The sequence below is a fragment of the Podarcis raffonei genome, chromosome 1 (genome assembly GCF_027172205.1).
Source record: "Podarcis raffonei isolate rPodRaf1 chromosome 1, rPodRaf1.pri, whole genome shotgun sequence".
Lineage (NCBI taxonomy): Eukaryota > Metazoa > Chordata > Lepidosauria > Squamata > Lacertidae > Podarcis > Podarcis raffonei.
Window position 1 is genome coordinate 85,393,371 of NC_070602.1, and position 25,306 is coordinate 85,418,676.

At 45.8% G+C, this 25,306-nt stretch overlaps 1 protein-coding gene and 1 long non-coding RNA gene across 2 annotated transcripts in view; one reads left to right on the forward strand and one right to left on the reverse strand.

Moving 5' to 3' along the window:
- LOC128420243 (uncharacterized) overlaps positions 1 to 25,306 on the forward strand; it is an 83,247-nt gene that overhangs the window by 9,255 nt on the left and 48,686 nt on the right. The gene's annotated exons all lie outside the window — the stretch shown is intronic.
- On the reverse strand, positions 10,133 to 12,645 carry LOC128420154 (A-kinase anchor protein 4-like). The gene has a single exon (XM_053401666.1). It carries the CDS (start codon positions 12,267 to 12,269, stop codon positions 10,680 to 10,682), a length of 1,590 nt encoding a protein of 529 aa, XP_053257641.1. The 5' UTR covers positions 12,270 to 12,645; the 3' UTR covers positions 10,133 to 10,679.

Sequence of the window (25,306 nt, forward strand, 5' to 3'; positions counted from 1 at the left end):
GAATAGATCTGGCCAGATCTGTGCTTTCAAAGTGCTTAGCTCTGCCTGCCTGGGTGGAGATGTCTTTTAGTATGTATGTATGTATGTATGTATGTAAGTACGTACGTATGTAATGCAATGTATGTATTTTCTTACATTTATATCCCACCTTTCTTCCACGATGAAACCTAAGGCTGTGTACCTGTTGGTTCTCAGGTGGTCACCCATCCAAGCACTGACCACACCACACCCAAACCCTGCTTAGATTCAGCAAGGTGGCAGCCTCCTATAAGTGCATCCAGCTTGATATTTTGAAAGCACACATCTTACTCTCAGCTTTGCAGCCCAATGGCCACATTATGTATTTCACACTTTTTAAATAAGAAAAGGGGGGCACTTAAACTGGGTACTTTTATACTGAAGGGGAAAAGCAGCTGTGTGACCCCAGTCTGGAATCTGCTTCCAGTGTGACTTATGACCAAATTTTTGCTCTGATGACTAGTTACCTTGTTTGCAAGCAGCAATGTGCATTTGATTATAGCAAGAAATGAGTACAGAGTCGCAATCTAGATCAGGAACATGTTCTGAATAGGGACTACATGGCTTCTTCACCTCCACCACCACTGCCTCCTCCTTCTCCTCCTCTAAATAAGCGACCAGCTTAAGCTTGCTTTTTGAAATAACCAAACTTGTAATTTGGCTGTAAAAATATTTTAGAATTTCGTCAGCTATGCCTAGAAGACAACAGGAGGTCAGACAGTGCAGATGCTGAAAGAATGGTGTAATGTGCTTCTAGCAATCAGGCCCTCCTCAAGGTGGGCTGCTGGATCCTATCTCAGCAAGTGTTTCTCAGCAGTCCCCCAGGGCATCCCCACACAGAGTGTATTGCAGTTGACTAGCTTCAAGGTTATGAACTGCATTATGATGGTCTCCAGAGACCAAATTTGAAAGCAAAGACTGTAGCCTTCTCTTAAAGCATTTCCATCAGTCCAAAGGGTGGAGAACCTGTAGTCCTCTGGAAGTTTTAGAGATACAGCTTCCACCATCTCTCACTATTGGCTGTGCTGGCTGGCTGAGGATTGGAGGGGAACTGGGACGATTTCCCCATTCCTGTATCAGACCAATTCCCCGTAACTCTGAAATGGATCGTGACAATTTTTCAAGAGTTCTCCTCTGGCAAATAGATTTGAGTCTGGATTCCATTTGTGTGTATGTTTTGGGGATGAGTGTTGTGGGGTAGAGAGAGGGCGGGTGGAGACGGCAAGATTGAGCAGAAAGAAACAGCCTTGGCTTGTAGATTCCCTTGTAATCAAAAGCAGGTGACCCTGCCAAGGGAGAAATGCCCTTTTTTCTCCTGCCATTTTGTGGCTGCCTAAGTACAGGCTTCGTCACTTGCGCAGCCCTGCTTGAGTTGGGTGCCTTTGCCAGCACCGCGTGTGCCTTGCACAGCTGGTTTAAACAGCAGCAGCTGTGTGAAGCGGTGACATGTGGCACCCTCCCCACCACGACCCCAAACCACACTCCCACACATTGGGGAGAGAAGGAGAGGGAGGCAGGCACAGAACGAGGAGGGGTGTACAGGAGCATTTCCCCAGCAGACCAAGGCACCTCTCCCTGGGGGGAGGGAGGGATCCACAAACAAAACAAAACAAAAAATCCCTGATGAGGCTAAAAAGGGAGGGAATAAAGGAGTTGTTGGATGCGTCTTCTTGATCTAACCGATGTGGCCTCATTGTCCCCAGATCCTCTCCCACAAGTTTGGAAGGATTTCAATGTTTGTGAGCCTTGCTGTGTGACTGGGTCACACTTTGTTTGCTGATTTCCATCCTGTCCAAGTTGCCTCTTAGTCTGTGCATTCACAGAGATTATACTACCTCTGACCATTTATTGAGCATTCGTCTTGATCTGTTTGTGAGGGGAGGTTATATGACATTGAGAATCGTCCTGGTTGAGTGTTTCTACAGTTCCCTTTTTGTTTCCGTGTTGACAAGCCCCTTGTCCATCATTTGTTCATGCCACACTTTCTTAACCACAAAAGGCCTGTTTCTTTTAAAAAGTAGATTTGTTGCACTAAGGGGGCAAAGCTAAATTCCCTGCTACGTGCTTGAATCCCCACCAAACATTGACAGTCTGGAGGCACTGAAAGGTAGGTCTCTTACCTATCGCTTACAGAACAAAGGGCACACCCTACCCTTGCTTCTGGGATCTTGGGGTACATAGAGGAAAAGGTAGGAAACAGAGAAGTTGGGGCAGGAGAGTTCTAGGGAAAGCTTTTTAAAGAAAGATATAGGCAGAGTATGAATTTAAGAGCAGCCAGGAATCTTGACATGATTGTAAAGGTAAAGGTACCCCTGCCTGTACAGGCCAGTCTTGACAGACTCTAGGGTTGTGCGCCCATCTCACTCAAGAGGCCGGGGGCCAGCGCTGTCTGGAGACACTTCCGGGTCACGTGGCCAGCGTGACATCGCTGCTCTGGTTGTAGGAGCGGGCAAATTCTCCCAGAACCCAGGAGGATTCCCTGAGGCGTTGGGTGGTGATGGAACCAGAAGACCCCGTATCTTGTCCCTAGCCTTTAAAAGAACAACAAAACAGTCTTCCTCTGTGGCAGGCAATGACTAATTACATATTTGCATATATTGAGATGTAGTGACCACTGCTGGTGAGAAATTGCTGCTATTTCTCCTGTACCCTTCAGTATTTTTCCATACCGAAACCATTTTTGTTTGTTGGTCTTTAGTTGTACAACGCTGGTGGTGCTGTTAACTCTTGTTGGCAGTCTGTACATGATCCAGGCACTGACTCTAGAAGTGGTTTCTGTATATGATGCATTGGGTGGGGGACCTTTCTTAGCTTGAGGGCCACATTCGCTGGTGGGCAACTGTCTGGGGGCCACATGCTGGAGGGTTGACATGGCCAGAGGCAAAAATGGGCAGAGCAATGGTTCTTACCTTTGTACAGGAGATGACATTCTGGCCAGGCAAAAGTCGGAGGTTTCTATACATCTCTCTCCCAGGCCTCCACATGCACCTCTCTATTATTAATGTTGTTGTTGTTGTTGCTGTTGTTGTTGTTATGTTGCTTACTACCAAAACTTCTCTCAGTGACTTACTTGAAAAAAATAAAAGCATAGAATACCAAATTAAAATGCACAAAAATATTTAAAACACATTACTAATAATATAAAAAGGGCACATCCCACAGCACCCAACTATTACCTATCCATTCTCTATTCAGGCAAGCCAGACACATTGTCCCAGTTCAAGGATAGCTTCAGCCAGGCAAGAGCACTTTAGAAGGGAGCAGAGTAGCAGCAGTGAGGGATGTGTGATCACTGAATGGCCCTTAGCTAGCTGACCAGCTAGCCATGGAGCTGCCTATATACCCAGAGTAGTGGGGTTGCGATCCAATCTGTGATCTTGAACGGTCATCTGCAAAGCTTCCTTCCTGTCCACATCTAACATGGATGTAACTAAGATGGGGAAGTGGGGTAGGAAATCCAAAAGGCAGCTAGCAAGTCTGTGCAGAAGAACTCTAAAAAGACCAGTCCCAGGCTTCCATGCGCACATCTGGCCAACAGGTGCTGGGAGCAAGCTGGAGTGTGAGTGCCCTCTGGTGGACTGAGCATGTAAGTACAGAAACATATACATTGACTGAAGGGACCACATTTGGGGCTTTGATAAAACACAACACCAGTGCAGATGGGATGCTGCTCTATGGGAAGGTGGGAATTACCTCCCTGCATACAGAGAGCAAGCATGTCAGGAGGCCTAGATGTCATGAGAGTTTTCTATGTGTAGGGTTTGGGGGATGGAGCATCCCAACATGCAACACCTCCAACGTCTGAGCTTGAAATGGTATTAGCCATGCTGGATTATACCAGAGGCCTCCTGTTTCTCAGAGTGGCCACCCTGATGCCCATAGGAAGCTCACAAGCAGGACCAGCACACAATAGCTCTCTCCCTACTTGTGTTTCCCAGAAATGCTGCCTCTGATCACGCAGGCAATTATACAGCCGTCACTGCTAGCAAACACCCCTAGCCTTATCTTCCATGAATTTGTACACTCCCATGTTCAAGCCATCTAGGTTGGTGGATATCACCACATTCTTGCAGCACAGTCCAGGGAAGCTGTACAACTTACAGTCTTTCTGCTAAATGCAAAAACCGAGCAATGGACTCCAGCCTTCCCTGGCTCTCAGTAGGAAACTTGTATGACTACACGGCCCACCTCCCAATTCGTTTCCACTTGTTCTCGGGACAATGTCACCACAAGCCCCTTTGAGATGGCAGCCATAAAAGCAGAGTTCCATCCCTGCTATTCAAACAATGCTCATTTCTATTATTTAAAGTCCGCCTCATTCACAATATCCAAGGCAGTTTCCAAGAACAGAATAGATCCAGTCTTTTAGGAAGATATCATTTTAAAAAACTCGTTAAAAAATAATAAAAAAAAGATATTCCAGCAGGATTTGAGATTCCTGCTGGGTCTGCCTATGTCAGGGGTCGGCAGCCCGCAGCTCTGGAGCCGCATGTGGCTCTTTTACACCTTTGCCGCGGCTCCGGGGCGGATACTAGAGAGGGGAGGAGGCGCATTGTGCGCCCTGACACTCTCCACTGTGGCGGGCGCTGTACTGGCTGTGACGTTGCATGGGGGCGGTGCGTGCGTTAGTCACGCACCGTCCCGACGTCACCTTCCCGCCCGCCCGCCCGCTACATTGTAAGGGGCATGTACGCTGGTCACTGCATTGAAAGGGGGCATGTACACTGGTCACTGCTTAGAAGGGGAGTGAAGAACACACACACAAAAAAGGTAACTTGTTAATTTAACATTTATTTCTATGAGGAGGAGTAATTCTGAGGGGTCAAACAAAGAAATAATAAAAAAGTGACAAAAAAGTTATTTTTATAATGACGAGTTTTGCGGCTCCCAGTTTTTTTTCTTCGGAAACGGGTCCAAGTGGCTCTTTTTGTCTTAAAGGTTGCAGACCCCTGGCCTATGTGGATATTTTGAGCTTATAAATGAGAAATTTGCATTCTGATAGTTATCCTGAGCTGTGTCCAGCCTAGGATGATTCTGGGACTCTTAGAACTGGGTCATGCCACTTACTTACATTTGCCTCAAGGAATGTTAAATTGACTGGTTTTAGTTGCCTTTCCTTACATTGTACAATATGAGTCAATGCAAAAAACACACCCAGTCTAAAGGTAGCGTCCTAAGTTTCTGGAGCTCATCCTCTCTCATTTTGGAGAGATGAGGTGGTGGTGGTTTGTGGGTAACAGAGAAAGTGGGTTTTCCCCAGCCACTTTGATCTAATGGCAAAACTATTTCTTTCTTACCTGATTTGGCCACAAACCTGAAGCCTGAGATACAGGGATGGAAAAAGACACCGGGATCATCTAGTCCAACCTCTGTATTTGTATGTAACAGTGATATAGTGAGAGCAGTGTGGCACCATATAGCCACAGCATGGCTCACAAATATGTGTCACATTTGCTGACCAAAGGGCTGTCAAGGATAAGCTAGCGACCCCAAAAGTCAAGAAGGAAATTTCTTCCAGCTACGATGAACTACTGACATTGTTTTGCTGGAGCCTGGACTTGCTATTGCTCTGAAACCTTACAACATGCCTCTCTTTTGCTTGTGGCTCACAGTGAGGAATGTGTTGAGGCCGATAGTCCTATCTTCAGGCACAGAGGAGGGACTCCTTTGGTTCCAACCCCACAATTCCATGAGCGGAAGGATTATTTGTGGAGCAGGCTGGGAGATCAGGAGCTAGAATGAGACCAGAAAGGTCATGCCCGATAGTGGCATTGTTGTGGACGGAAGTCATTGTCCATATTAACTTGGTAACGGGGAAACCCCTAAAATCCTCAGATGCTCACACCATACTGAGTTATATTCCAACACTATGGGCCTTGACAGAGGGGTTACGTAATTGGATTTTGTGTGCCCTGTTGGTGGCCAAAAGCTGGAAGGAGTGTATGTCTCCCCTGATTGCTCTGTGGTTGGGAGACTGAGCCACTCTTGCACCATATGAAAAAGCTATCTTCAGCTAGCATCACTAAGAGAATAAACACTCAGACATCTGGGATGTGTACTTGTTTGCATGAAGTACATGCCCAGCAGGCTCTGTTGGGACTTACCCCAACTCAACCAAACCCCCTTTCCCTTTTTACTTTTGTTCTGATTACCGTATTTTTTGCACCATAACACTCACTTTTTTCCTCCTAGAAAGTAAGGGGAAATGTCTGTGCGTGTTATGGAGCGAATGCCTGCGGGTGGCGGGGGGATCTGCTGCAGTCGTGAGCAGAGGATCCATGGTTCCCCTTCCTTTCCTCCTCCGTGGTTACAAAGCATGGATCCACATGGATCCTCAGGATTTTTGCATTGGGCTACTCCAAACTCACTGTCAGATCACATGTCTGTGGCCACAGCATGAACCACAAAAATCATATATCCACTATTTCGTTTCGAATATTTTTTTCTTGTTTTCCTCCTCTAAAAACTACGTGCGTGTTATGGTCTGGTGCGTGTTATAGAGCGAAAAATACGGTATATTTATTTAACTGTATGGCACTGCACTACAAATTGCTATTATCTGGTGCTGATGTTCCACATTGGCAAAAATGTGGGGCACAATAAAATAATGTTATTGGATACCTGGCATGGGGACGGTCTAATCACAAAAGGCAGTGGGAAGAGGTACATTAATTAAACCAAATTTCTAGAGGGGCATAGAGGCTTCTCTCTGTGTGTTTTTTCAGACAGAGCAGGAGTGGCCCACAGGCCCCTGTCTGACCCTTGGAACTCTCCCCAAGCCAAGCCCCATCTGCCCAGACCACACCCCTCACCAGCTCTGCTTTGCACCCCAAGTATTTTTACCTGTCTGGAATGTGCCCTTGAACTCTGATCATGCCTCTTGCTTGCCTAGATGGCAGATACAGAGGTGTGTGTGTGTAGATACTAACCTACCATACACAGCATTCTCCTGATCCACCCAACTTGTGTCAACAAAAGAAAGATGACCTGACTTGTTTTTGAGAAACCCATGCTGGCTCTTAGTAATCACAGCATCCTTTTCTATGTGCCCATAGACTGGCTGCTTAATTATCTGTTCTACAACCGTTCCTGGTATCAATGTCAAGCTGACCAGTCTGTAGTTGCCTAGGTATTCCTGACTCCCCACCCCACCCCGCTTTGAAGATGGGAACAATGTTTGCCCACCTCCAGTCTGCAGAGGCCTCACCTGTTCTCCAGTCATTCTTAAATGTTATAGACAGAGGCTCTGACATTATGATGATAGCTCAAACGTTCAGGTATCTTATTTTTTATACAGCATTATGAACCCTACTATTCAGAGTTCATGACCTACACCAATCTGGTACTCACTGCTGATTACAGTATAGCAGATCAGAAAGAAGGAAGAGACTGGCTTGGGCCAAATCCATAGTGCATGCTCAGACTGCAGCACACGCACGGCGGTATCCCTTCAAAACTGCCATGCAGGCATAAACCCTACTTAGGTGCTTACATTTTGGTGTATTTGTGGCCTTCTGTGCACTTGTGTGCATGGGTCAAGCTGTAGGTGTGCATGCATGTATACACTCAAGATGTGCAGCTTGGTGTGGTGATCCCTAGTTTTTGTGCAAACACACTCTGCAGAGGCACCTCCCTGGCCTCTTTTGGAAACAGAATACCAGGCTAACTGGGTTGTGGACTGACCCAGCCAGGAGAGTCCTGTGTCCTTCTGCGTGCTGGCAAGCTAGGTGTTTGTATATCTGTAGGGCTCATGCACCTGCATGCACCTCTTTGTGTTTTGCTGTGTGCATTTACATGTCTGGGTTTTTGTTTTGTTTTTGGCGTGTCACTCATGTCTCCAGGCCCAGCTCACTCCGCAGGAATCTCTAGCCGCCGGGCCCTGTTCTAGATGAATACACTTGAAAGCATTTTTTCTCTCTTAGCTACTAAATTTCCCTTTGAGAAGAAAGGAGTTGGCTCACTTCATCTTCATTAGTGTCGGGGAGCATGGGGGGGCTGCTTTTGCTACAGTGCCACCCCTTCCAGCCTCTCACTTAGTCCCTCCCTCCTGCCCTGAGTCACTGGCCCTTTGGATATGGGCTTCCAGCCAGAATGAGGCTGCTTCCTTCCCTGCACTGACCAGTCTCTCATTTTAATCCAAAAAGGTACCATAGAGGATATTATAGGATATCCAGGTTCATGGCTCTCAGGTCACCCTTTCGTACTCATTGTAATTATTATTATTAGTAGTAGTAGTAGTAGTAGTACACCACCCTTCAGCTGAAGATCCCAGGGCTATTCACAACAGAAAAATACAAAATGAGAATACAAAACACATAATAAAAACAAAAACTCCATTCCACAAACACATTTAAAAAGCCAGAGAATGTCAATCAGCCGAATGCCTGGTTGAAATGTTTCCGCCTGGTGCCTAAAGATATATAATGAAGGCACCAAGCTGTTTTGATACTTTGCTGTAGAACTTCCAAAAGTTTCTTTGTTGGTAACTTTAGAAGTGTTACCATTGGCTTATAGTTTGCCATACATTTTGTGGATGCAGATGCCAAGGTTCATGAGATAAGTGCTCTAGGAAGATTGTCAGTTGCTGTTTAGGAAAACGGTTTCCACACACTGACTTATGCCAACCTGTTTTGTTTACATATATTTCCCCCCCCCCATTCCAAATTGTGCTGTGTCATATAAGTGGAAATTGACATAAGTGATGACTTTTCTTCTGACTACTACAGGGTCTGTATAAATATGTGTATTCATCAACACAGAATCCTCAATTGAGATTGAAACATTAAAATCTTCTCCAGCCCCCCAAAGCAAGAGGATGACACAAAAAGGAAGTCTCTGTCAAATCTCCAGTGCTCCCCAGAAGTCTTGGAGAACAGGATACATCACGTGCTGATGCAGTGAATTCTGGGAGTTTGTTTCCTAATTAAATTCGGGGGAAATAAATCACCAGTGTTTTGAAAGACAAAATATTAAGAGAATCAATCAGCCCACTTAGTCCCTTCTGTTTGTCTACAAAGGAATCCTTGGAACTCTTTAATGAGTAGGAGGCCGTGTTTATGATGTATATGAGCAGCACAGGGAATGTGATGCACTGATTTATAGGTGGTGTGTGCATTTCAGGGCCAAAATAAGTGCAGTGTGAGGATACAGGTGCCTGCGTTGCATGTGCATTTCCCTCCACTGTGAAACTAAATGTGAAGCAGATATGGGAGGGGCAGTTTAGATCTGGGAAAGGGCAGGAGCATTAAACTCCCCAGCACTGCTGCTCCAAACAAAATCAGAGCCCACCCCATAAAATTAGAGCCCCCTCCCCCATTTATGTGACAGCTTTAAAGTTCAAAAGAAAAAACTTAAAGAGATAGGAGTATTTCCCATTTCCCTGTAGTTCCCTCCCCCCTCACAGAGCTACAATTCCATGCACCCATAACAAACTACAGTCCCCAGGATTCTTGGGTGTGTGTGCGTCATGGGCTTTAAATGTGCATTGAATGTGTTTCACATGTACAGTGTGGATCTGCCCTTGACTTTCAAGTGACCGCTTTAGGCTTTGACACTGAACGGCATTTGATTATAATTCACACACAACCATATACTTGCCACTTTCTTAGGTCTTTGAGCACCAGAATTGTTGCCGCAATGAGCTCATTGGCATTCTAGGGGGCACACTTTTTTATGCCAGTGGCTGCTATGCTCTTCACACGTGAAATTCTGTAGGAGCTGCTTCTGCAGGGGCTCCTACACCTACTCTCCGCCCCCCGCAGCTGTGGTGTGTCCCGGCACAGATCTCAGACATGTCTATGGTTCACCAAAATTCCAGCCACAAAGGAGAGACCATGAAGAAAAGAGCATCACCCGGCTAAATGGATGTTAGTGTTAGAAGTGAGGGAGGGCAGGAGGGGCGCTAACTGATCTCCCATTTATTCAGAGCTCCTCTCATGCAACCTTCACCAACCCTGGTGCCCTCTGTTTTGAACCACAACTTCCATTAGCCCCAGCCAGCAACTATTGGGAGTTGTAGTCCAAAACATCTGGAAGGCACCAAGTTTTGCAAGGGCTGCTGCCGTGTTTAAGGGTAGCATTTCAAACTCTAATGCAAAACAAAACATTGACCTGATTGGGTTTCTGGTAGATTTAATCCAAATGCGCTTTTGATAAGCTGAGAAGGGCTAGCTGAAACAGGGGCCTTCCTAAGATGTACAGGATCGAGAAGAGGATGGTGGTGTACTTTCTAACCCTGTCCCACCCACCAGAAGAAGTCCTGTTAGTCACTATTGTTTCTTTGGGTAACACCTGGTAACTAGCTGACTGTTACTGGTCTACTTTTGTTAAGCTTGGGTGAGGGAATTAATAACAGGGCCTCTCTCCTCTTCTGACTTTTTAATGTTTGCTTTTAATCGAAGATCTTGCCCAGCTACCGTTTTATCAACCAGTTTGAATTCATGCCACTGCTGCTTGCAGTGGGGCTGTGATGATGGTATCTAATTAGCTAATACCAGAGCAAATGCCTTTAGTTATGAAAAGAGAGATCATCTTCATCACAGATTCCATCAGTTGGTTGATAAATGTGCTCGAATCCATCTTGCTCCATATTGTCATATGCATTTGATGTTGCTATGTTGGTTCTGGTTTGGGAAGCTTCTTCCCCACCAAGGCCTCTGCTCCTATCCCCTGTTTTTGTCCCCGCAGTTCTCGTCTAGATTTAAGCCAGCCTCGTCCAAAATCTTCTGGACCATAGACATTATGAGGTGTCCTTTATCTTTCAGGCTGTCCGAATGGCAGGGGTCTGCTTTTCTGTCACATGACCTGTGTGAGAATTTTGGGCCACAGCTCCCCTCCGCCCTATCATAGTCACGGGGAATGTAGCCATATGAGGAGGTGTTGCATTCACGAGGTCTACAGTCTTTGTTCTTTTCCAGCAGGTGCTGCTGTATCTGCTGCAATGCTGTTACCAGAAGCTCTCTGGCATACAGATCCAGGGATTGCTTGTCCGGCACCTTGGTTCCTGCTGGGAAATGTTTCCTTGGGCATGGGCCGCCTGCTCTTTCCTTTCCATAGTCACAAGACTCCCTTTTCATGGATGCAAACTGCATGCCCTGACTGCAATGGCCCCGGGCCCCCCCTGCTTTATAGTTTGCAAAGGTGAAGTTTTGAGCTCTGTACTGCTTATCGTCTCCCAAGATGAGTTTAAACAAGCGCTTCACCATGACTTCCAAAACCTCCGCGGTCTTCTGGGTTCCAGCCTTGTAAAGGTTCCTCTTCAGTCCACAAACAAAATCAGAGTCTGTCATGAGCGCCCCTGTGATGTTGTGCAGGTTTTTCATGGAGGAGTCTATTAAGTCTGATACGATTTCCCTGGTGTGCTTCATAAGTACCTCTTTCAAAACGGCACATGCTGGAGGAGGGTGCCTACCTTTCTGGACTCTCATGGTCTTCAGGAAAGACAGCATCATGTCTGAAGCTACCTGATTTGCATACACCATCATCCCTTTGCTTATGGAAGTCATGTCGTCTGCTTTCCTTTCTTTGTCCATATACATGGCTTCATGTTGCTTGAAGTCATTGTGGTTTGCCATGTCACCTGAAAATGGGTCGTCCCTCTTGATTTCTGGAGGTGTCTTGCATCGTTCCATATTCTCAGCTATATTCACCTTGTTCCTGTTGCTGTGGGGGCTAATGATATGGCGGGTGCATTTCCCTGAGCTTTCCCATTTCTCCTTGATCTCCTTGCGTGTCATTTCAACAACTAAGTTGCAGAGCTTATTGGCGTAATAGGCAATGTCATCTGAGTTCCCTCCCTCACTACCGGCGCTGGAAGAAGTGTTGTTGTTGTTCCTGGATGCCAAGTCAAGTACCTTAGTCTTGCGAGGCTTTCTTAAGGATGTCAGAGCATGCTGGAATCCAACTGCATATTTCTGGAGGTCATTGTTGAGCCAGCTGACAACATTGTCATCATCAATGGAGCCTTGCTTGAAAAGGCAAACTGCTCCCTCAGTATTAAAGCAGCTGTTTTGCTCATTGTCCTTGATTATGATGACCTCCCTCTCTTCCATATTCGCCAAGTCCAGCTCATTGTCAGGGTCAGAGATGTTCTTGGATCGACCAGTAGCTCCATCTCTCTCCTTTGAGTTCAGGTTGGCGACGTCGACAAAGCAAATCACTTTACGTTCCTGGTCTTTATGTGTAGCAGGGCTGTAGAGGTTTATCTTGCACACACCAGCCTGGCTGCTGAGCCAGTCTACTTCCTGTGCCATCTTTGTTAGTTACAAGTAGAAATGGATCAAGAGCTGTGCAGTGTTCTTCTTCCAGCTGAGCAGCTTGGATGACCCGGCCAGACTTGGGATGTTGGCTCCTCTTAATCTTCCATGCTCTTCCTACCTCCAGGTGGTCTTCTCACTTATGTGGACACATAACAGCAGTGGTGACTTCACAAAGCATCAATGTTTTCCCACCAACCAGCAAAGAGTTGCCAAATGCTTTAGCAAGTGTGTGTCTTTCCACCACTACTGTAACCAGGGCTGTAGAGAGTCTTTCTTTTCAGATGAGCTGCTTTGGTGACCCTGCTAGACTCAAGATGTTACCTCTCTTATCTTTCCATGCTCTTCTGCCAGCAAGGGACATTTTCACTTGTGTGGACATGTAGCAACAATGACATCACAAAGCATCCAACCCACCCACCAACTAACCAACCAACCAACCAACCAACCAGGGAGGTCCCTGTGTTTTAGCTTTGTAATTTTCTTAAACTATCATCTAGATGAGGATTAAGGCAATCCCTTTGAGCAGTCAATTTGATGACCAAGAGAATAAGTGGAAGCATGTGGATCTCTGAGCAGGTAAGAAAGAGACCCACTAGGAGGCAGACCCAGTTTGTGTGTTTCATTCTGTTTGACCTTCTGATGGATCCACATTTCAGGTTAACCTGGTACTTGCTAATGCTATTTTTCAGAAAGTATGTTTACCTCTTTCTTTTTGTGGGGAGGTTTCCTACATCTGGAATTCAAATGGAACACTTACATTGGCTAGACAGTTGATTCCACTTTCTGTCCTGCATTAATAGCCCTCAGGGGTGACACAATCCAGACTGAAATGTGTTCGTACAATCAGCTAGGAAAACTTTCACATCCAGGTCTGATGTAAACTTATCCAGAAGTAAGCAGCACTTCATTAAGGACAGCACTGAACTAAAGTTACTCATCACTTTTTGCAATCATTTTTGGCATTGCTGGAAAATGCTTTCTTTTTTGACACTATGCAAAAATGTTTGCTTTTTGGTTAAAATTGCTATCATTTTCCAATACTGATGCCAGCTTTTACAGCCGAATCCAATTGGTTGCTTTTACTCCCATGATTTTATTTACTGGTGTTGAAGAACATCATAATGTCAGATGTAATACTAAATAAGCATTTACATATATAGTGCTTTGATAAGTGTTCAAAGTGCTGGGATTACATTTTCTTTTAATCTTTACAACCTATCCCTGTAAGGTAGTAGTATTATTTCTGTGTTGCAGAGGGGGGCAGAGGCTGAAGGGGAAATTCTTGTTCAAGGCCACCAAATGAGCTCCATGGCAGAAGTGAGAGACAGACCAGTGTAGTGTTCTGATGCTGTTCTGCTCATTACATGATCTCTGATTGGTTTGGATCACCCACAGGAAAATTTCTGTTCCAGCAAAATTGTTAGATTCAGTTGCCAGAAGCAATCACACCAATGTGATATGTCTGGCAGCCATCCCATGGTAAGCCAAAGGACACTACCTCCACCCCCGGATTGAGCCCATTTACATTATATTTTGTCTCATCATTCTCCCAGCCCCTTTTGGGCAGCCCCTTCCCCAGTGCATTGGGAATGGAGCAATTAGATTGTCACTGTATTCCAAGGATGTTGCATTTGCTCATGGATGATTTCTGCTGGGTTTGCTGCTCTCCACTCTTAAACAGACACAGATTTCACCCCACCCATATCCAAGAATCTGCTGATGTTCTCTGCTGATTCTCCAGAGAGGAGGGGGCGGTTTTCTTGTTGGAGTGAATCCGGTGCTCACAACTCTAAGCTGTGGTCCACAGCACTTTGACCTGTTCCTGTGCAGAAGGTGGTCTCTGGAAGTGCTACCCCAGCTCGCCTGGCCCAGTCGGGGCTGAAGTGGATGAGTCCAGTTCGTGGCACTGGGCAGGCCAACTGTGAACTAGATTGGGCAAAAAGCTTAGTCCACATCCCAGGTTATCTGTGCAAGTGGTCGCTTTCATGCCATATGCTGGCATGCTCTAATCTTTCAAGCATGGGCTTTAACAAAAAGGAACCAGCCAGCTTCCAAAAGGCGAAGGGAATAAAGAAGCCAGAGAAGAACAAGCCTGCCTCCTGGTGGCAGATTCTGGGGTGGTACCCAGCAGCAACATTAAAATGAGCTCTGAGGCCCCATCAGCTTTCACCAAACTGGTGCCCTCCAGATGTTTCGGACTACGATGGCCATATGTCACAGCCAAGCACTAGGTTGGCAAAGGCTGTTCCACTGTTCTGCACTCCAGGGACTGAATTTCCTATTCCTCTGGGATTAGATTCTCCTTTGTTTTGACCGGCTGTTGAGATTTTATTAAAATACTCTCTGGCCTTTGGCAATATCCAGGTAAGCATTACTGGCTTACAGCACCATCTCGTACCTGTCTCAGAAGCTCAGTGGGGCTTAACTCCCAGATACACAGGTTAGGCTTGCATCCTTAAAATGTAGCATAGAAGAGGAATGCTGCCATTCCTCAGGAGAATTGGAAGGGATGCTGTGGGACCAAAGTTCAAGTCCCTACTTGGCCATGAAGCTCACTGGGGGCCCTTGGGTCAGACACAGCCTCTGAGCTTAACAAACTCGTGGGGTTGTTTTGAGGATAAAATGGAGAGGGGGAGAATGATACATATCATATTAAGCTCCTTGGAAGACAGGCGGGATATAAATATAATAGGTAGATAAATGGGCATAGCCAGGATTTATGTTGTGGGGGGAGGGCAGAACTGAGCTATCTGCAATATGATTGGTCAGTTAACTGAAAAATACTTAACTGTTTTTATTTATTTACTTGATTGGGGGGGGCAGCTGTCTCCCTGCCCCCTGGCTACACCCATGGGTAGATAGTTGGGTAGATAGATAGGTAGGTAGATTTGAGATAGGTAAGTGCAGAGAGATTTAAGGAGCTTCTTTCCCTGCCTCCTGCCCACCAATATTATGTGTGTATGGCCCAGCTGTCTCTCTGCAGATGCTTCAGGGTGCTCTGGTATATATTTGATTTGCAGTGTTGTAGCACTGCAAACAGATTCTGGATATCTGTTTAAATTCTCAGGCTGGGATGGGTGGTGGCACAAAATTGCTGCTGCTTTGGCTCTTTGTGTCAGGCCAGTGGGTCTGGTCTCGTGGCGGGTGTCACATTCCTCTGGCAGCCACAGACAGAAACTGGGGTGGGGGAGGTGACTTAGTCCGGCTCCCCCTCTGTGTGACAGAGCAACATTCTGTCTGGTCCCAGCCCCCACTTAAGCTGCAGGTGTGTGGGTGATGGGCGGGCAGCCCTCCCACTGACAGGCAAGGAGGCTTTGATGCCAGGGGCTGGGGGAGGAGGCAGCCCATGGACCCGAGTTTCTTTCCCATGGGCCTACGGCAGCTTTCCACATGCACCCTCCATCTCTTCCCATGACATAGTTTGCATTTCTCTCTCTATCTTATCTTGCTCTTGTTCTCCCTCCCTCCCTCTCTCTGTTCACTCCTCTGTTCCCAGCTGTGCCCCGGTTGTTTTATGGTTCTCAGCCCTGGGCCTCCACTAGTTCTCCACCTGTGCCCCCACCAACCATCTCGCTGAAGGAGGAGATGGCAGGTCTCCTTGATAACAGACAGGCAAAACAAAGACCTTCTGTGCCATGATGAGTAAGGGAAGAGCAAGGGGGGGTGCGGTGAATGTCTTGTACACACCGGACAAAGAGACCTGATCAGTAGATTTGAGTGTGTGCATATGATGTGGGATTGCTAAAATATTGTACCTGACATTTCTGGAGCTGACATATACTGGGCTGGCTGGGACTCTTGGTGTGTGTGTGTGTGTGTGTGTGTGTGTGTGTGTGTGTTGGGGGGCCTGCTTTGTACACACAGGTTAAAGTGTTCCTCAGCGTTAACTACTTCATGCTGATAGTGAATCATCAGTTGTCTTCTCTGCTCCTGTTGTTGCACTGCGCTGCTCTGCTCTTCCTCTAAGACAGCCAGAAATGGCTGCTGTTGGAAGTGCAACACCGGACTCAGTATAATTCATAGCCTAATGTTACCATCCAAACAAAGGTATTTCCTGGCCAAATCCCAGAGCTTTCTTCCCAGCGATCAGTTCCATTCAGTGAAAAGTAGTACTGAACTAGCGCTAACTGGTCTTTGAACACAGTTCCAAAACGGAGGCGATAAAACTCTCTCCACCCACTCCCCTTCCTCCTTCTCCACAGTGTTTAATATTCCTTGCAATGACAGATTCCTCTTTTTATTCCCCTCCATGTTCTGGCCAATAATCTCTGAACAAGTGGCAATTATTTCCTGCCCAGCTGTCTGAAGGTAGCAGCCTTGCTGTCGATGCCAGCAGTAAAATGCCCTCTAAACCAGAGATGGAGAAGCTCTGGGTCTCCAGGAGGTACTGGAGTACAACTCCTGCTATCCCAGACTATTGGCTGTGCTGGCTGGGGCTGATGGGAGTTGGAGTCCAACAACATCTTGAGCACACTAGATTCCCCATACCTGCTGTGGACTCTGTAACTGGGAAAGGCTGACACCAGCAGCTCCTGTAGCATATTAGAAGGGGCTGGTTCTGTCTAGCCCTTTCCAAGGACTCTTGATTCTCCCTGGTGCATGTATGTAGAAAAACTGGAGAAGAGGCTGGGGTCGAAAATCAAGACCCACCCAAAGACTTCCCAGCTGGCCCCAAGCACAGCCACGGATCCCCGAAACACCCCCCCCCCCATTTATGCCCTGTAGCCATTTTCTCCCAGGGCTCTTTAATGATTCCCTGTCCCACAATGTGAACAGCAAGTCAGACTTTCACAGAGCCCTTTCCCCATCATTAGGCACCTCAGCTGATTATTCCTGTGAATGAGTCAAGAAGGGGGGAAATGGGTGTAAACACCTGAAGGGCCTAAAAGGTAGGTGCTGCCTAAGCTGGTCTTTCTGTTTTTGTTCACACATGCAGTTACTGTTATTTTTTCCTGCCTTGCTCCGCTGGATCCAAAAACACCCCAGGGCCCATAATTTTATCACTGCTATGCAGTGTGCTGGCATAGTTTGGATGTTCCCTGATCTCAGAAGGGGCAGCAGAATTGGGGCAATTCATGGTCCCCTTCATATAACAAGCACAAGGAAAACTTGGTAGCTTTTCTCCATTCCAGAAGGGAAGAGATACATGGACCAGAGACCAGCATACAATAACAGAACATACAAAAAGCGTTGTGGATTGGTTGTAGATTTAGTGTCCCCCTCTGGTGGCAAGAATCAGAACTGTGGAGCTTGGCTTGGCTCTTATCCAAAAACTTCCGTTTCCCAAATTAGATACACTTACACACACACACACACACACACACACACACACACACTTACTTTTTCACTTTTAGAGTGCAAGAATAACAGCCATTCACCTTCATAAGATGCCAGTTCCTATGTGTCTGGGTGAGTTAGTTCTTCAAGGACAGGTAATTCTGTTGCAACTCTGCAAGATCAGGTGAACCTGATGCAGAGATGCAGCAAAGCTATTCAGTTCCAAAGCTGAGGTGACTGGAAGGAGGTGAGTCCAAAGAGAGAGGGAGAGGGGGAGAGAGAGAGAGAGAGCAGGAGCGTTTCATGGTTCAATGTGTATATTTCTAACTAGATACCAGGTGTTCTTCCATGGCATGCTAATGTGCCTTGGTGCAATCCTTGGGAATTGTTCCTCTAAATGAATGGATGGAAAGATTGCTGGTCGTGGGCATGTTCATGGGAGCAGAAGATAGTTGGTCCTTACAACATCCCTACGAAGTAGGTTAATATGTGAATGGCTGAAGGCCCATGGCTGAGTGAGGATTTGAACCCAGTCCAAGTCTGACATTCTAACCACTACATGGCACACATGTGAGTGCTTCTGGATTTAGTTTCCTTTGGTTGAGAGGGCACTGGAGACTTAAGGAGCTTTGTAATGTTTGCTTCATTTGTAGAGTATACATACATAGAGGAAGACAAGCTCCCAAGTCTCATACAGTGAAGTAACAAAGCCTGATGTTCTACCCTTGCCTCTCTTCACACCCTCCCTCTGTCTCCTTTTTGTCCTTTAAACTCTGCCAATGGTTTCATTTCTCAGCTCGGTACATATTGTTGCAGGCCCCATCCCTGTAGGGTGAAAGATGCCCATTCAGGAAACATGCATCCACAGTAACTAAAGAATACTAACATACTTTTGCCAAAAAGGCTTGGCTTTTAGCCGGATGCCATTTTAAGCAAACCCCATCCACTTTAACTAGGTCTTCACAAATATACCCATATCTCCATGCTACAGCAAGTGTTTAGGTTTATTTAAATACATTAACATTAAGATATTTCTATGGTTATTACTAATTTTAAAAAATTGAATACAGTGGTACCTCAGGTTAAGTACTTAATTCGTTCCGGAGGTCCGTACTTAACCTGAAACTGTTCTTAACCTGAAGCACCACTTTAGCTAATGGGGCCTCCTGCTGCTGCCATGCCTCCAGAACTTCTGTTCTTATCCTGAAGCAAAGTTTTTAACCTGAAGCACTATTCCTGGGTTAGCGGAGTCTGTAACCTGAAGCGTATGTAACCTGAGGTACCACTGTAATATTAACTAGTACTATTTAATGATTAAGTTTGGTTGGCTACCATGTCTACTCAAGAATTCTGTATATCCCTGAATCATCTTCTTCTTCATCATCATACTCATACCCCACCCATCTGGCTGGGTTGCAGGGGGTTGGACTAGATGACCCTTGGGGTCCCTTTCAACACTATGATTCTGTAATACCTTCAGCAGGGGTAGACAACATGGTGTCCTTCAGACATTGTGGACTACAACTCCCATTAGCCCCAGCCAGCATAGCCAATGAGACATGTAGTCCAAAGCATCTCTGGAGGGCACTGCATTTGCTATCCCTGATCTTCCAGGTAGTCAACGTTTCCACATTACGGTGTCATTTGTTTGCCCTGCAGAAGAACAGAGTACCGTATTTTTCGCACCATAGGGCGCACCGGACCATAGGGCGCACCCAGTTTTTTTGGGGGGAAATAAAGGGGAAAAATTATTTCCCCCCCAGGCGCGGGGCTGGGGTGGGGGAAGCTCGAGCTTCCCCCGACCCCAGCCCCCAAACAGGCAGCTCTCTGCAAGCCGTGGGAGCGCTCCCACTGCTTGCTGAGAGGTCCGCGAAGCCTGGGCGCGCTGATCTCAGCGCGCGCAGGCTTCGGCATGCTGGCAACTCTCCGCAAGCAGCGGGAGGGTTCCCGCTGCTTGCGGAGAGGTCCGCAAAGCCTGGGCGCGCTGATCTCAGTGCGCGCAGGCTTCGGCATGCTGGCAACTCTCCGCAAGCAGCGGGAGCGTTCCCGCTGCTTGCGGAGAGGTCCGCGAAGCCTGGGCGCGCTGATCTCAGCGCTCGCAGGCTTCAGCATGCAGGCAAGTCTCCGCAAGCAGCGGGAGCCCTGCGCTGGGCTCCCGCTGCTTGCAGAGAGGTGTGCGAAGCCTGGAGAGCGTGAGGGGTCGGTGCGCACCGACCCCTCTCACTCTCCAGGCTTCAGCGAAAGCCTGCATTCGCACCATAGGACGCACACACATTTCCCCTTCATTTTTGGAGGGGAAAAGGTGCGTCCTATGGTGCGAAAAATACGGTAGTTGCTGAGGGATCTGACTACTTATCGAGTTCTTTTAAATTGCCCCCAAGAGATGCAGAAAAGGTTGCTATGAGATAAACTACCTAGGCAATAACTACAGAAGGCTGCTTCTGTGTTACCTTTTCAGTGTGAATAATGGTGAGGATGCAGCGCCACCTGTTGAACATATTGGATTTTACAAGTGCTGGTATATAGTTAGCCTGAAGACGAGGGAGCCCAGATGAATCAGGAGCTTTGCAAACACACTCAGCGTGACAGGAGTAGAGAAATAGCCCATGAACCTATGACTGCAAGGTGAGACCCTACTACTACCATTAGCAGAACTGAGGCAGGTACTGAGGGGCAGGGAGCAGTTGGGAGGGGGTTCATGGACAGAGCTGTATGTATGTGCTATGCAACCTACTCCTCAAGCAAGCTGGCTGTCCTCATGTGCAGCAGAGGGCGCCACTCTATTGGGGAAGGGCCTCAGCTCTGTGGTAGAGCATGCAGAAAGACTCAGGCTCAGTCCCTGGCAGTTCCTCAAGAGTAATCCTCACTGCCACATACCGACAGTTGGCAGACTTAGAGGCTATGACAGGTAAAACCACAGACAAAACTATTTTGAATTAAGTAATCCAGAGTGAAAACTGCCCTGCTTCATTTTTCACCATGCTTACCTCTAATTAGAATTTCCTTCCTGGGAAATGTAATAAGCAAATAGAAAGAGAACCTATCCAATTGACCCTGACACAAAACCCCACACGTACACTATGTAAAAGAATATCAGTTTCACCACAAGCCCCCTCCTCTCCCTCACTCTCTTCTTCCCCGACCTTCTACTGTACACAACACTAATTTATCATATCAAATGTAACTGATCTGTAGAAAAGATTTTACAACCTGAAAAAACGAGAGAATGCATGTACTTTCGTAAACCAAGAAAGTATTTCAATAGAAATTATAAAAAAAGAATTTCCTTCCTAGGCAGCTCTAATCAGAAATAAGCCCTGATGGGTTAGGTGTGCAAGGTGAGGCTGATGGGTTAGGTGTGCAAATCTCCTCCTACCAATTGCAGTGCTCTGTGCCACAGACCATACTGTTCCAGAGGATCTCCAAATCCTCTGGAAATGCTTTTAGGGAGTACTGTGGGGATGCATTAAGTAAGAGGGGTTCACAAAGATTAGGTGCCCTGCCTTGTGCTAAAGAGAAACACTTCCAAAGGGCCACCATTCTATTCCATTAGGTGACCTTGGGCCAGTCACTGCCTCTCAGCCTAACCTGCTTTACACGGTTGTTGTGGTGATAAAATGAGGAGCAGGGATAACCCTGAGCTCCTTGAGGAAAAGGTGGGATATAACACCACCCAAAACAGACAGGTCATCCATGCCTAATCCAAAATTATACAGTGCGCAACAACATTGATAGTACTTGCTATAGTAACAGAAGACACATGAAAATGTTCTAGAGTAAAATTAATAACTCACTCTTAATCACATGATGTAACTAGATCTTTATCACACAAAGCAATTAAGAGTGAGATAAAAAAGGGAAAGCAAAATGGGTAAGATTACTTATCAGATATGCGTTTATCTTAATGGTTTGTCAATCAGAAAACATACATTTGTTGGTTAAGGATATGGAGTCGAAGCACATCAGTCAGAAAGCTAAATAGGTAATTAAAAGGGGGAAAGAAAACATGGACCCTACGATAGCTTCACCTTAAGTATTAGCTGAAGATAAAGCAATGGGTAGTGGGTGAGGTCTTTAGTTCCTTAGTCAGTCATACAATCTTGTCAAACAGATTGATGATTAATTTGTGTAGTCCACATGACAGTACCCTCAAAAACCACAAATTTTAATGATTTCCCCTGTAAATTTGGGTTTACTCAATATAGGGATAATTCAATAAACGGGGGGGGAAATCAAGCTTCAAACCACTCCACCAGGGGTAGCAGGCAGTTTATTTCTGTGCTTTTGTGTGGGTGGATCAGTTGTTGCTTTCTGCTATTCCCCTTCCATAACCAATACTTCCTCAATGCTTTCATTTCTTTTTTGGCAGAGCTCATGTAACTATTTTTGGTGTGCTCTTGAGTGAAGGTCCCCCTCCCCCGTTTGATCGCTCAGATTTGAAAAAATAGAAAACTGCAAGCAATTTTACAATGGCCTGACTGCGTGCTTTTCCACACTTTTTGTATGGGATTTGTTTATTTAAAATGTGTGCAAGCAGCTAGCTGCATGCATGCCCTGTTGGTACTTAACTGGCATAACAGAACCAACATAACAGAAGGCTGGGGCAAACACAAAAGGGAACTCCTACTGGTATGAACGGGAAAGACCAAAGTTGTGCCTCATATATAAATTCAAGTACGTGCAGGTTTGGATTACTCCGGTTGAATTCTAATTGAGAAAGCAAGGATTAACAACTAAATAATGCTCAAATATGGATAAGCCCTGATGGAAACACAGGAACTAATGCTGGTACATTTAGCATAATTGGTGCTTTGAGTAGGCAAGGAGAAAACTGGGAGTGCAGGATAATAAGCAGAGCAGCGTCAGATACTGTGAAGAGTAATAGTCTGGGAGTTGATGTCTTTAGGTGTGCTGACACCATCATTCTTTCTCCATCCATAGAGCAGTACTGTGACATAAGAGAAGCCCTACTGAATCACGCCAGTGGTCCATCTTCTCCAGTACTCTGTGTTCACAGTGCCAATGGAAAGCTCGCAAGAAAACTTGTGTGCAACAGCACTCTCCTCACTTGTGATGCCCAGCCACTGGCATTCAGGGGCATACTGCCTACAAGAATGAAAGCTGGTAGCTGGTAGCCATCGATAGCACTGGTAGTGCGGTAAGGCACTTAAATTTTGCAAGGGGGCTAACATGCTGCAGGTGTTTTAACAGTCAGGGATGATAGGAACTGAAGGATATTACGGTAATAATTTCATGGGGAAAGTGCCTAAAGCCATAAAGCCTCATGGACACTAGAGGGCTCCAAAGAGAAAGTAGCAGTTAGTTTAAGCCACTGAAATATTGACAGGGAAGAAAATTAAGCTTTGAAAGTGGACAAATGCTTGAATATAGGAAATGAGGTGTGTTTTGGGGGAGTTTTGAAACCCTCAAGCCTCACATCCTGAGTTCCCCCAGTCTTAACCAAATCAGCATCCCACAAGCTTCTAAGAGCAATACCTATGAAGGCTACAATAAGGTTTGTAATTTTGGAGAGTATATGGATGGATGAAGCAGATCCTCTTTTCCCATCCCCCTCAAAGAGGACTATGCAGTCCTTTGGCAAACTCACTTGATTCAATCAATCAATCAATCAATCAATCAAATTTACCTGTTAAAAATAAGCATTCCGAGACATATTGCCTCTGTCAGTCTAGATAGAATATAATCATTGTGACTAGTAACTATGCAACTTGACATAGGGGTGGTAGGAGTTAAGCTGATCTTTATCTCATGGACCACTTTGCTCCTGTGGGTGTCTGCAAGTGGCCTCACATGTGAGGCCGAAGCAAGGGATGTGCAAGTGAGCCACACTCCCCGTTTCACCCTTCTGACGCCTGGTGCAAAGGGATAACTTTCACATTTACATATGTACACACGGAGGGAGATATATATTCACAACAAGAGCACATGGATTCTCCCTTCACAAAGTCTCCCTTTGCATGAGACACTGAAAGCAGAGAAAGAAGGTGCATTATTCATTCCAACAGCCTCTGGCTTCCATGTGAGGTGCAAAGAGACTCAGACTTTTTGGTCCTGACAGTGTGGAAGGTATTCCCTTAGCTGGAGAAACAAACACCCTTGAAAGCTAATTGTTGGTCACTAGGCAAAGGCTGGGAGACACGGCCTCTGTGCCAACACACTGTCCCCTCCAGTGTATACTGTATGTTGGCGCTGCAGGCAAGAATTCAATCATCCTTCTCTTGCATCTGAAAGTCTTGCTCCTCCGCTTCATGCTGGTTGCCACCCAGAGGTACAGCTTGGTTGCCTTCCCATTCCCCATGCTCCCTTTTCTTCGAGCTGCCCTTCATAACATACACATCAGTGGCTTCTAGGGCTGAGCACACCAGGGGAAGCACAGAAATAGCTTATCTCTAGGGCTCTGCAGTGCATTTTGCAGATGCTTCTCTCGCTCTGTCTCTGATACACATGCACGCACACGCACACGCGCGCACACACACACCTCTACAATTCCTTTTTTTTAAAGTAATATTTATTCAAAGTTTCATCAATACATAAAAAATCCCCAACCCTAGCTCAAAAAGGAAAAAATTAAAAGAAAAAGAAGAAAAAATCTCCAATTACAATTTTTCATTTGCTTAATTCTTGAACCTCCTCACACCTCCCCTTTTGTATTCTAATTTAATTCGTTATTTCAGCAAATTCTTCCCAAATTTCTCAATTTTAATTTAAATAGTTAATCATGACACTCTAATTCATTAATCAATATAACCTTTCCCTCTTTTAATATAATCTGTTATTCAATTTACCTTACTCCATTTAACCTTATCTTATGTTAAAAATCTTAAAATTTCAAAAACACATCACATTCATGCATTTTTCCTTAAAAAACATTTCTACTAAAGCCAATTTAGTTCCTTTCCGGCAAAATCTCTCAAATTTCAATAATATTACATTAATTCCAAAGTTAACATAAAAAAGTTCCCTTCGTATTTCTAATTTTCATCCAACGTCCCTTCTTCCTGGTTTCGGGTCATATCAGTCCTTTCTGTCCATTACTTAGTCCATCAATCTGGTGTTCTAATGTCCGAGGCTCTTAAGTCTCTTCTAGGCCCCTTCTGCAGATTTTTTTGTTCTTGTTTGTACTTACACAGTTCTTTGTCTATTGTTAGTTTCTGTGGGAGTGGGTTTCCGGGGGGTTCCATCCAGTAATAATTTCCATTTTTCTTCATCTTATTGTCTCTTTCCCCCCAGCTCCACTCCCCATCTTCATCTTTGTAGTCCAAAAAGTATTTGGCCAAGTAGTTGTTCACCTGTTTCAAAGTCCCACTAGAGTAGAAAACTTCCTTGACTTCAGATGCTTCCCAGCACTCTCCAAATTCATTCTTCCAAGGCGATAGCTTTTGTTCCTGTAGAACTTTGGGTCTTACCATTTGTGTTATATAGGGCATAGCAACTACATCATCCTTCTCCATCTGCCCTTGAACTTGCCTTGTCAAGCCAGATTCCTGAGTTGATCGCTGTGTGACTTCTTTATCCTTGTTGTCTATTAAATCATATTCACTGGCCACAGCACTCATAAAATCCAGTTTTTCGTTCATCAGGCTCATTTTCCCGGACAGCTGCTCCAGCAAAGCACTCGTCCTGTCAAGGACAGACACCAAACCTTCCTGCCAAAACATTTCTGTTCAAAAACAAGGTCAAACGGCTGTCCCCACGGTCCAAAGCCTCACATATGTAAGCTGAAACCACAAACT

Bases quoted from the DNA above. Each gene is read 5' to 3' on its own strand.
- LOC128420154 (XM_053401666.1), bottom strand. From the start codon at position 12,269: ATGGCACAGGAAGTAGACTGGCTCAGCAGCCAGGCTGGTGTGTGCAAG.